Below are 12,104 nucleotides of genomic sequence, written 5' to 3'. Positions count from 1 at the left end.
GAAAAAAAAAAAAAAGGGTTCCCTTTAAAGTTTTGAAAAAAAAACCAAAAAAAAAAAAAAAAAACTTGTCCTAGCGCAAAAACATTTGATCAAAAACCTAGTCCAAAATATCAAACTGTGCATTTCTGTCACCAATGGAAACTCAACTATTTTCAGTAACGTTTTGCTACTACGTTGTGTCGACTAACTTCCAGGACATTATTGACTCAAGTCTAACTTGTGAAGGTGTGTGCTCACTAAGTTCAGCCAGGCAGGACAGAGCTGCAGCTTGCAGGACAGGGTTGTTGGGAAAACTCTGACAGGCTCTCACAATGACTCTCTGGACGCCGTTCCGTACCAGGATGTTGTAGAAGCTCTCTGCAGGAAAATGAAAGAAGAGGGAAAAAAAGACATCTGAGTTAGACAGAAGCTTCTTTTAACCTTATCAGCTTTAAAAAGCACATTAGCTTATCAAAGTGGATCAAATTCAAGCAGTAGTGTATTGATTTCACAAGCAATGTTATCTTCATCTGTCAATATGTGAGCAGTTATTTATTGACAAGGAATCTCAATGATTGCTTAGCTGTTTTACTCTGGTTTCCTTTTATTCAGATAGTAGTTAACTGAGAGAAGCATAAGTTCTCTCACAAGACAGGAAAATAATATATTTAACATAGAAGAAGCCACATGATGAAACATATTGCATAAAAATAAGGATTAGTACTTTTCCTCACAGATTAAACCTTTCCTGTTTTAGGACAGTTAGGATTACCAAAATTGTTTCTAGTTTACTAAACTCAAAATTAATGATTTTTAAAGGTATTCATACATTTCCTTATTATTTTGTGTATTAGCCTTTGAACTATATGACTTTGTCAAAAGTTTTTGCTGTCCACCCACAAATTTACAAGAGTGTACAGGATTTTTTATACATTTCTTTTATGTGTGAAATCTTACCCTAGAAAAATAATAATAAAGAAAAAACACACCAAAACACAAACATGTTTGCATCAGCCAAATGTACTGGCAGGTCAGTCTCCAGTACACTTTGGACATCACTGGATTAAAGGCACAGTAATCTTAGTGTATGCAAACTTCTGAATTTGAATCAAATTAGAGGAAAACAACTCTATACCAAATAGAAATACTTTTAGTGATCTGAACTGGAAATGTTCATGTGGTTTGATCTTAGTTCAAGTGTCTTTTTCATGAGTTATTTTATTGAAACTCATAAAAAAAATATTCCATTTTTGGACAGGCACACCACTAACAAAGAAACATGAAATTAAATAAGACTATTACTGAGGAGGAGTAGGAGGGTGATTAGTTCAGAAGGACAAACATCATATCTTCCCCCTGAGTTGGAGCTCTGACCTGATGTGAACCTCCTGAACAGCAGGCAGGCCGTCTCCTGCAGCTCCTCCACGCCAGGGAAGGCGTCCATGGCCGCGATGATGACGGTGTAACACCGAGTGCCTCCCGACATCAACACCTCCACGTTACTGCCTGCAGGAGAAACGCATGTCGACCTCATCACGAGCTTTTGGTCATGCAAGGCAGAGCTGATACGTTTAAGAGAGCATTTCTTCACAAACTAATGAGGCATGTACAAAGACAGTAAAAACAAAAACAGAAATGTAGTAATTTCATCGTGATTTTACATATTAAAATAAAAAATATCTCCGCTTTAGAGACGCACCAATGCAATATTAATATCTGCATCGGTCCCAATATTTAAAAACATTATAGATCGGGTACCGTGACAATGTACCTGATCTATAAAGGCAGATCTATTCAGTCTAATTCTTTGTTTTGTGCTCTCAGCCATGTCATGCTTTATTTATTTTACATTATGTTTACACGTTCTGAACAATCTGAAAGAAGGTTTGTTGCCGTTTATATTTTCATGTTTGACAAAGGTAGTCAACTTACTGTTTTTGTCAGTTTCAGTTTTTTTAACATTTATTTTACCTTGGCTGTTCTACTCCTAATTACACTGACTGAACTAATTAAAGTCGTTTTTGACCAAGCTTGAGAAGCTATTGGTGTACTTTAGTGCAGAGTCATCAAATACATTTATAATTCATTACATTTATGTCTGTGTTTAAAAACACATTTTAAGTCAATTCAACTGTTTTTCTGTATCGGATCGGTATCGGCCGATACTAGACCTCAGATATCGGTATTGGAAGTGAAAAAAGTGGATAGATTTGATTTAATTCAGAGTTTACATGTGGTTAATTATAGTTAATTTATTATTTAACAAAAGGTAGTGATTACTTTTACACACATAGTCAAGTTGTTACATGAATGAAATCATCATTTATCTAAATCTTGGAAACCTAGATTTTGTGTTCATTCAGGATATCTTCATCCGCTGCTAAGACCAGTTTGACGATTTGAAACTTTTAGAAGCGATTAAAACGAAAGCAAAACATAAAAATCTGTAAGTAATTTTACACCCTCTCTCTTTGGGTACTCCATAAATATAAACTTTGACAAGTCTGCAACTTAAAGCAGCACATTACGACCTGTCAGAATTTGGACACGTTTGTGATTTCCACAAATGTATTTGATGTAAAAAGATAAGAATAAAACTTTCTTGGAAAGGGCTTAAACCAGTTAGCTGGCAAATAAATGTCAAACAGCTTTAACAGGACTCACTCCTGTTTTTTTGTTTGTTTTGTTTTGGGGGGTTTTGCCATTGGGGGAATTTCCAAATAGATCTGTTTGCTGCAATGGGGCAGAATAACTTCATTCATATTACCATGCAGCCTAATTTACATCAGGACAGCCAAACAAGCTTTACAGGTTTACAGTGAAAATGTGCTCACAGCTACTGAATAGCCTTTTAGAGATAAAAACCTCTTTCTTGTAAGGTCAGTGTAACCCATGCTTCAATTCAGAGAACAACTCAGAGAGTCAGACATTTTCCGACTCATTAGGGGATGTATTAGCGGCGTACCTGTGCGAGCTAAAGGCAGTAACACCTTCATGGCCTGAGTGAGAAGCTTGGGGCTGGCAGAGAACCTCTGCAGAGCTGAGAGAACCACAACATGGTCCTGGTTTTCCACAAACTCGCCCAGATGGTCGTCACTTACTATAAAGAGAAAAAAAAAGGACGAAGAAGTTGTGATTACTAATATACAGCTAAGTAACATCAGTCCTCCACTACCAACTTTACAAAAAACTGCTTTCTACTGGTATCCACTGTGCAATACGGCCAAACATTTCCACATTGGACATAGCTACAGAACTGTTGTGACTGGTTTTGATGTGACGTATGTAACTGAACCACCAGATTTTATTATTTTCTTTTAAATGAGAACAAGTTTTTACTCTTCTAACACCATTAAACAAGAAAAGGTTGTCAGCCCACCTCTGTCCAGCAGCAGCTGCAGAGCCATACAACCTTGGATTTGAACTTCCTCGATAGAGGGAAATGTCTTCATCGCCTGCACGACCAAGCTAAACACGTCCTCTTCTTCATCCAGCAACAGCAGAGGAATCGGATCTGTCCAAAATTGTAGGCAAACACGAATAAATAGAGAGAAACTAGAGAAACGAAACAAGAGGATTACAAAAGTTATTTAGAAATCAGCTTTCGGTGTGTATGTCATAGAATCCTGGGTAAAGAGAATAATATAAGGCGGTGTTCCACAAGATTCAGTATTGGAAGCTAACAATTTTTCATTGATTTAAATGCTGATTGTTTCATAACTAGTGTATTAAAAGCTGAGGCAGTTGCAAGTGTCAGGAGTTCTGCATGTGGGTTCGTAGTGTAAATGCCAAGATGACAGAAAGTCATTTGAATGCTTTAAGCTCAAAGGCTATGTGGGTTTTTTTTGTCACTTTTGTATTGATTATATCAATGACCATGATTCATTTTAATTAAACATGTTATTATAATTGACATATTTAAATAAACATGGGTGGAGTTATGGCACTTTCAAAACCTATACTGTATTGGATCTACATTTATTTTGTTCAGGGATAGAAATAAAGTAATTGGTAAAAAAATAATAAAAGTAAAAAAAAATGGAGATGACAGTTAAGAAAGTATACAATATGAGCAATGCTTACATTTTTGTGAATTTAAGGTTATACTGGTATTATATTAAAGATATTAAAGTGCTAAAAAGCTACTTAAGACTTGTGAAGTTATTAGCAAGGAAATATTAAGCTTTGCTGTATGTGTATTCCATTTTTAGTTATTTTGTACTATATTATATGTTTTATACACTGAAGAGTGTGGCCAGAGCAAACCAGGGAGGAGAGAAGATCATCTGAGTTTGCCTAACATTTATGATTAATGCTTTAGGGTTAGCACAACTATATTTTTAGTTAGCATTCCCCACCACTGCCCAAATGTAATCCATCCTGAAACAAACACAACACAGTGAAGTCAAGAAATTATTGTTGTCCTGGCAACTGCTAAGCCTACACTCATCCACAGAACTGACAGAGAGGCATAATTGATTTTTCCACTTTTACACTGTTTTAGAGTCCATGGAAGGCTTGTTTTACACCACAGTATCAGACACATCGAAATTTACACATCTGTCATCATGGAAGTGATTGAAATACTTGATCTAATATTTGGGTCAGCAAGCAGGTTATTTTGGTTATACAGTGTATGTATGCAGGAGTTCTTTCCTACACATAGACATAATGTACCTGATGTGAGCAGAAGTGCCAGGGCTCTGAGTCCAACAATGGTTACTTGATGGTCTGCAAGAAACTCCGTTAAGACCTTCAGGATCTGCCTGAAAACAAAATCAGAATGAGAAATCGTGTTAATAGAGCCGCATGATGTTGGTGAAATCATGTAGCGGCAAAATTATTGGTAAAATAGTTTAATATTGGTATCTACTGTGACAAATACACATTTTTCTTAGTTCTCCCTTTTTTAGCTGTTCTTCCAACACTCCCTTAGCATCTTGGGTATTGTAGTCCGAGCAAGACAAACACCAATTCTTACTGGCAAAATGGGAAAGACGAGAGAGCATACTGATCAAGCACGGCAGTAAGTTAGGGAATAGCTTCTTGCCTAAATGTAGACATTTCTACTTTTGAAGCGATAAGAAAAAGGTTAAAACAATTGGGACATTAAGGAACAAGGCTGAACAAGACACTGATCTCAACTAGATATGATGTAAAGTAAGCTCCATGGTAAGAGAAATAAAAATGTCTAAACGGCACGTCTTTATCACAAGTGCAAATAACTGTGGAAGGTGTACTGTGAGAGGAAAATCCCCAACGGCAGATTGCATGTTGGTCGTGTTGTTAAATTAAGCTTGGGCAACTTGAAAACTGACAAAATTTGCGTTATGTGAACTAATTATAAAATTCATAGATGGCTATTCAAATCATGTAAACAAAGGGGAGGAAACCAGGTCAATGGGTTCAATGTCTGAGGAAGGGAAGGGCAACATGTTTGCCCAGAGGGCTGCGATCTGTACAATACTGCATCATAATTATAGCGCCACATGTTGGACATTTGACGACAAACGGAAGAGTGTCATAGTTTGTCATCAGGCAAATTTTGTTTTGCTCACTTCCTGTGTTTTCATGACTGCTAACTTGCACATTTGTGGATGGTTGTCTCCTTTATAAAATATCAATGTAGCTACACTTGAGTGGATTTCATTTCTTTTTATGTTGACGGAAGAGATTAAAGGTTGCTCATAACAAGAGGAGTGGCGTCAACTTTTCTTATTCTTAAAGCATTTTTCTCTCTCAGTGGCAGAGGACAGGGCAGAGCAGGTGCTATACATTGTTAGCTAACAACGACACACAGGTACATAACCTACTTGAATGATTTCATACTATTTGAACATTACTGGTATGTGGCATTTCATTATCTCTTGTCTATGCCTTTTCATACCGACTCATCGATGAAGACAGGACCGTTGATCAAGTATCATGAACCAGCTTTGGCCTTTCTTTGCTCTCCTGCCCACTTTGGATGTTTTTTGTGGTTCAGCCAAAACAAGGCAAATACAGCTAGTTTCAAAAAGATAACTACTACATTTCAGGGGTTTTTTTTCCAAACTGTTGTTGCACCATTCTGTTCAAGTTCTTTCATTTGCACTGAGGAAGTTCCAAATTTGTCAATGTGATATTTCCCCCAAGCAATTTCTCATTTTAGTTATAACAAACTATTGATTTTGATTGGCTGATCCGTACCTAACGAAGGCTCCTCTGCCAGGAACTTTTGTCATTTTGGAAGATACAGACTGAATTGAACTATCAAGAAGCTTTTGACTGTCAAAGAAGCTGGACCTGACCCAGTTACAAGGCCTTCAGTGATCAACCTCTGTGGAATGCAGTTGTGTTGAACAATTCTTTAGACTTTATGATACAATAAGGCTACATACACAGCAGGTATTGAAGCTCAATTCTGATTTTTTGCTGAAAACCATTTTACAACCCCAAAGTGACTCGCGTGCGCAACGGGAGCAGACAGTAACGCCACAAGATCATAACACAAAGGAAGATTAAAAAACAAAAAAAAGGCATGTCTAATAGCAACTGCCTTTTGTGGAGTACTGACTGCAACTTCTGAAGAGAAGTGTGTCTGCATACAACGTTGGAACTAAGAGTGGTGGGATGGTGAAGTGAAGCGCTTTACAGACACAGAATTCTTTCATAATTCTTAGAATTTTTCAGCTGTTGTTTATGTCCGGGTTTATATTAGTTTGTCTGAAATTGTGTTTCTTTGACATTTGCGGAATATCGACAGAGATTTACACACCTGTGTAATGGAAACACAGCTACTGGGTGGGAGAAAATATCTTACTTGCATTAACGGTGCGAGTACACGGCAAACATTCCAGCCCACCAAACACAGGGACTATTGCACACACCGATGTTAAGATTGTGAGTTGAAATATTTTACAGGTCTGTAAAAAGATTTGAATCCCTAACAAATAGGTTTGTCTTCACTTACTGGTGCACTGCCAGTACCTCCCAGTCTCTGCTGGCCTGCAGAGGTCTGCAGAGCTCCTCCAGCGTTTTCGGCCGTATTTCAATGAGCCTGCACAGCAGTGACAAGCCCACCTGAGGTAACAAGAGGTGAAAGAGGAATCATATCAGACAACTTTTTTTTCTCTCTCTAAATGACTAAAGTGGTTTCGGTTTCAGGACCTCTTGGGAAAGGCAGGTGAGTGTGTCACATCTGTGCTTATACTGTCTCACAATCATACTTTCAGTTTGCGTTGTGCTGCATTTCTTAGCCTGCTAAGCAAAGGTACACCTGATGCCATAAATTGGCTGGATCAGACAGAGAAAAGTCGCTTACAGATTAGTCATTTTCTAACAGAGCTCACACCCTTGAAAGCAAGTTTGTAACTTCACATTTCTGTTGCTTTTTACACAAAAAACTGTCCAAACAGAAGCTAAAGGTGAAGCCGTTTGACAGGTCAAGATGCGAAGGGTTACCTCCTGGACTTTTTTGCTGTTTGTATAAGAAGAAAGCACCACTGTGAGGGGAACGTGGACATCTTTGTCTTCAAAAAGCTCAGCTGCTGCAATAACAAGAACAAGAGCAAAAAAAAACATCAGACCTGACAAGTAAGCTTTAAACACACGACTGCTTCTACTTTCAATGTGACTGGAAAGAGGTCACATTAAAAATAGAATTCAAATTTGAATTCCAAAAAAAGACCAGTGTTACAGCAAGAACAAGTCAAAGGAAGCAGTAATTACTCGGGCAGGATTTTTATTGCAGCTTTTTAACTGTACTTAGCTTTAAGTGTGGGTGAGTAAAACATCACATATTTTAAGAATAAACCTGGAAATGTTAAACATTATAGCGACAGACATACAACACCATCTGACTGAAATGCAGGATTGACAACAATCCTAAGGAATTTTGAATGAGTTTAGCATCTCCATCAGCAGCTATGAGGTGAAGTATTTATAATTTAATGAGGTCATATACACCGTCAGGAACAAGAACGTCTGCACAGTTAGAAACACTAAAATCTGACCTGAATTTGGAATAAGCTTGCTGGAAACATCTTAAAACTTTCCCAAAATGCCATAATCTGATTTGTTGGAAATGTGATCCGAATTGACAGTTCGCAAAATTTGCCTCTCAAATATATTTTCTTCTTGGCATCACATACACTGGTAATCAGCACACTGTGAAAACTCCTGTTTTTACTAAAGGTGGTCGTATTTGCTGATAATCAGCTCATCAGGGAGATGTTAGATTTGCCCCCTGACTGTAAGAGTAAATTGGTTAAGGTATTGCTGTTTTCTAATTCAGATTTTTCTGTGGTTTTTTTATATTGGTAAATGGGCTCTCCTCCCAGGGCAGCAAACTCTTGGGGGAGGCGGGGAGTGTTAAGAAAATGAAAGTGAAAATCCATGCCAGTTGTGTTCCAAACTAGTTTCCTTTGCTTGCTGCATTGACGATAAACAGGAAGTGTGCACCACCTGTAAAGCATTTTCTTAACATCCTGGTTGTTTCTGGTTGATTCCACTATATATTTTTATGTCTATTTAAATATATACATATGTGTGTGTGTGTGTGTGTGTGTGTGTGTGTGTGTGTGTGTGTGTGTATTCAATAGTTGCTTTCTTGCACAGTGATTCTGAGGGAAGTTCAAATTCATTTCAAGTGAACAAAACTTGGGATTCACAGCTTCTAATTTATTGGCAAAAATAGGACGACTGCCATATTTTACAGGTAACTTAGTATGTTTTTTTTACATATATGTTAAAGAATACTGAGATTGATCCTTTATACTGCATAACTATTTGTTTAAACATGGTTTGACAATAATCAAATATTTGTTCCACTTATTTAAAAAAAATGAAGGGTTTTAGGATGCATTAGTGGGGTTTATTGTCATCCTGCCAATAAACCCCACTTCCTGTGATTTTTGTAACAATTGCATAAAGTTTACTACGCACTACATGCAGCAACTAACTGGACTGTAGGTTTTTGCATGGAGTCGTTTTAAAACATAAATGTCCTCAATCTACTGCAGCATGGTTACTTAAAGGTTTTCCTGTTTGCTACCAGCAGTTTGGTGAACATGCAGGGAACAATGGGGGGTTTCCTACCATGTTCCGTTGCCGTCAAGGACCGCAGATCCTGCAGGATTTGGATCAGCGTGGACAGCTGCCTGTCCTCCTGCGGGTTTTTCAGCCGCACCAGCAGCTTCTTCAGCCTTCCTTCCAGCTCTTCTTTGTTAACCATGGTCTTTGAAGAGTTGTTTTCCTGCTGAAGGCTTGACGTGCATTTAGGTCAATCAGTGCACTCTCTCGCAGTGAGAACCGAGAACGTGTTCCGTGAGCCCAAGCTGGCTGTTACAGCAAACTTCCCCGACAGCCACATGTATCATAGCACCATATTATTATGCGTTACCTTGTTTGCGTATTATTACAGTAGCTACAGTAGAGCTACAACTTGTTATAAGGGGGAAGCTGTCAGTGACGAGGAGTTTCGGTCCCAGCGTTGACATCAGCTTCCTCTCATAACTTTCCTTCGCGTGTTCCCCATTTTTCGTCCACGTTCCGGTGTTTCTGTGGGAGACGCCGCTGGTTCCTCTCTGACTGTTCCTGCTTCTCCACGGTCACATCATATGACTCGAGCGAGGAAAAAGAACTTCCCGTTTAGAGAAGAAGAGACTGGAAAAGGACACCGCGCGGTGGCGCAGCACGAGGGCGCAGCTGTCACACCGACACAAGTTTGGAACCAAGTTTGTCTCGTGAGGAATGTTTTGGAACTATGGCAACATCGGCTGATAAGTGACACAACCCTAAAAATAGTCAACCTCTAAAACTTTTTAAATTTGTGTGATACTTTGCTAATTTATAAATACTCAACACTGATTTACGCCGTGTTCCATTGACAGCACTTCCCAATCTGCGTTACTCAAACACAAAGCAAATTCCATGGGTGAAGAACAAGCGTTAGACATGTTTTTATATGTCTGAAAACATTTTTAATACAACATATATTTCGTTAATAATCCGGAATGAAGAGGGAAAACAATTTTTTCAACGTACTCTAACGTCACCGTCAAATGAGTTGGATTTTGTGGCGCAATCACAAGTTTTACGGCAATCAGGATGCGTCTCAGAATCCCAGCGTCACTAAAGACAAAAACTAATAGATCCAAAAACAAAATACAAAACAAAATTGAAAATAACTATTTATGGGTTGTTTTTCATTTTTAGACAACAAATCTTTGTATTTTAGGGAAGAAAATGTGCAAGTACGCAATCATTATTTTGTATTTATTACCTTCTTTGAAATTCGGTGTTAAACAGTTTTTAAACATATTTAGAGATATTTTTTATAACGTTGTATATTAAAAACAACAACAAAAACAAAACAATTGTCAGCCGTGTCTCCTATCTCAAACGTGTTTAATTCTTTGGCGCGCAAATAGAAGTGTTACGGTAGTTGGAATATATGGAATGCTCGAACGCCTGAAAATACTTACATAGTTTTAAAAACTGAGAAAAAATAGCTCAAATTAAACATTTTGACAAAACCTAATAAAGAAAAACTTAATCAAGATATTTTTGCTGTCCTATAACCTATAACTGTAATTAATTATGTAAGACATCTACATCTTTCTGGAAGCTGAACTTCAGGGTTTACCTTATCTAAAACATTCAACCTTTTCAGTGTGAGTTACTGTCAGCATTAACATAAACATTGCATTAAATGACTTTGGGTTGTTTCAGAGCAAAATAAGCATTAATTTTTTATCAAAATAAAAGCATTGCCTGTTCTGTCTGTCTGTGTCTGGAATAAAGATGATGATGATGATGATGATGATGATGATGATGAAAATGTCATCATGGCAACTTTCAACATTCTCATGTATTTATTATCTTGTGTAACTCATAGCCCACCTTGGAACTTGCTTATTGTTTAGAGTTGTAAAGGATTGTTTCTCGAAGCACAAAAAAATCCTAACAGATTTTATTCTCTATATTTTAAATGTTTTTTTGCATATTTGTATTTATTACTTAAACAAGTATTACCCTTTATCTTTTTTCAAAATATAGGTATTTGCATGTAGTCTTGGACGTGGGGGGAAAGACTTGTGAATATCTCACTGAACAATAGTGAATTACTTCATTTTTTTCTCATTTTCTTCACGTTTCATATTCATGTTTTATGGCACTACGGTGATCCCATACATCTGAACATTTAAAAAAAAGAAAACAAAAGAAAAAAACTTTTGTGGAACTGATTAATGAGCACATAAAGTTTGTGCTATAATAAATAAAATACGAAAAAACACGACGTCTTGAAACTAGAACTATGCGTGCAATAAAAAAATCAACTCAGTAATGGAGTCGAAGTCCGTCGGTCTTTGGAAACTACCATCTATAAACCTTGTTGAGTCTCTCTCGCTGAACATCCAGATGAACAGGTTACGACCATGGTTACGACATGACCTGGACTGCCGCCGCCTTCCTGCTGTCCCTTTAATCGGCAATATCATATGATCCAACAGAAAGCTTCCTGTTCGCCGAAGAAGAAATGCTGTGCAGCAGAGCGTTGGAAGTTTTTTAGGAGGTAAGTGGATCCAAGTAATACAATTATAACAAGAAAGCAAAAAATAGATATAAAATAATAACTAAAGCAAAGCAAATCATTTGTCTGAGTCAAAGAAATAGTTTGAGGATTGAAAATTTTATGTTCAACGAATTTGGATCTATTGGATTAGTCTATAAGCACTCTATAAACTAAGATATGCTTAAATGCATTCATTTAAGCAAATCTTCAGAGCAAATAGTTTTCTATTTAATGCGCTTATGAAAACAACCAGCGAAAGAAAATTGATCGAGTCGACGTTTGCGGATGTTGACTTACAGTGTCAGCAAATGTATTTTGGTTTAATGAAACTTGCCGAAAAGCAGCGATGTTCAACTGTGACACAGTCATTGCATTGAGCCTCACGGTGGTTGTAGATAACCACCGTCAGAACTCTTTCGAGTTCTCTTTTTGAACTCGAAAAAGAGACGAGCAACGAGCTTCCAGTGGTCGTGCGTCAATATCTCCGCCATATTGCGAGGGGCATGAAAATCGTAAAACGTAGTTCGGCTTTGATTTTTTTTTTTTTAAATAAAAGTTGTGTAAATAA

At 37.5% G+C, this 12,104-nt stretch overlaps 1 protein-coding gene across 1 annotated transcript in view; it reads right to left on the bottom strand.

Annotated features, from left to right (window-relative positions):
- lrrk2 (leucine-rich repeat kinase 2) overlaps positions 1–9,692 on the bottom strand; it is a 46,456-nt gene extending 36,764 nt beyond the window's left edge. Inside the window, exons 1-8 of the mRNA XM_015031625.1 lie at positions 9,058–9,692; positions 7,423–7,508; positions 6,932–7,041; positions 4,657–4,745; positions 3,359–3,493; positions 2,945–3,079; positions 1,354–1,485; positions 238–357 (exon numbers count right to left, since the gene is read on the bottom strand). Coding sequence (XP_014887111.1) covers positions 238–357; positions 1,354–1,485; positions 2,945–3,079; positions 3,359–3,493; positions 4,657–4,745; positions 6,932–7,041; positions 7,423–7,508; positions 9,058–9,193 — 943 coding nt within the window. The 5' untranslated portion in view covers positions 9,194–9,692. The remainder of the gene's footprint in view (positions 1–237; positions 358–1,353; positions 1,486–2,944; positions 3,080–3,358; positions 3,494–4,656; positions 4,746–6,931; positions 7,042–7,422; positions 7,509–9,057) is intronic.
- Between the last annotated feature and the right edge of the window lie 2,412 nt (positions 9,693–12,104).

This window comes from Poecilia latipinna, unplaced genomic scaffold, assembly GCF_001443285.1.
Source record: "Poecilia latipinna isolate Pla-1442-1.1 unplaced genomic scaffold, P_latipinna-1.0 Scaffold213, whole genome shotgun sequence".
NCBI classification, from domain to species: Eukaryota; Metazoa; Chordata; class Actinopteri; order Cyprinodontiformes; family Poeciliidae; genus Poecilia; species Poecilia latipinna.
The sequence above is the reverse complement of the archived record's forward strand: the minus strand, read 5'-3'. Positions and strand labels throughout refer to the sequence as shown.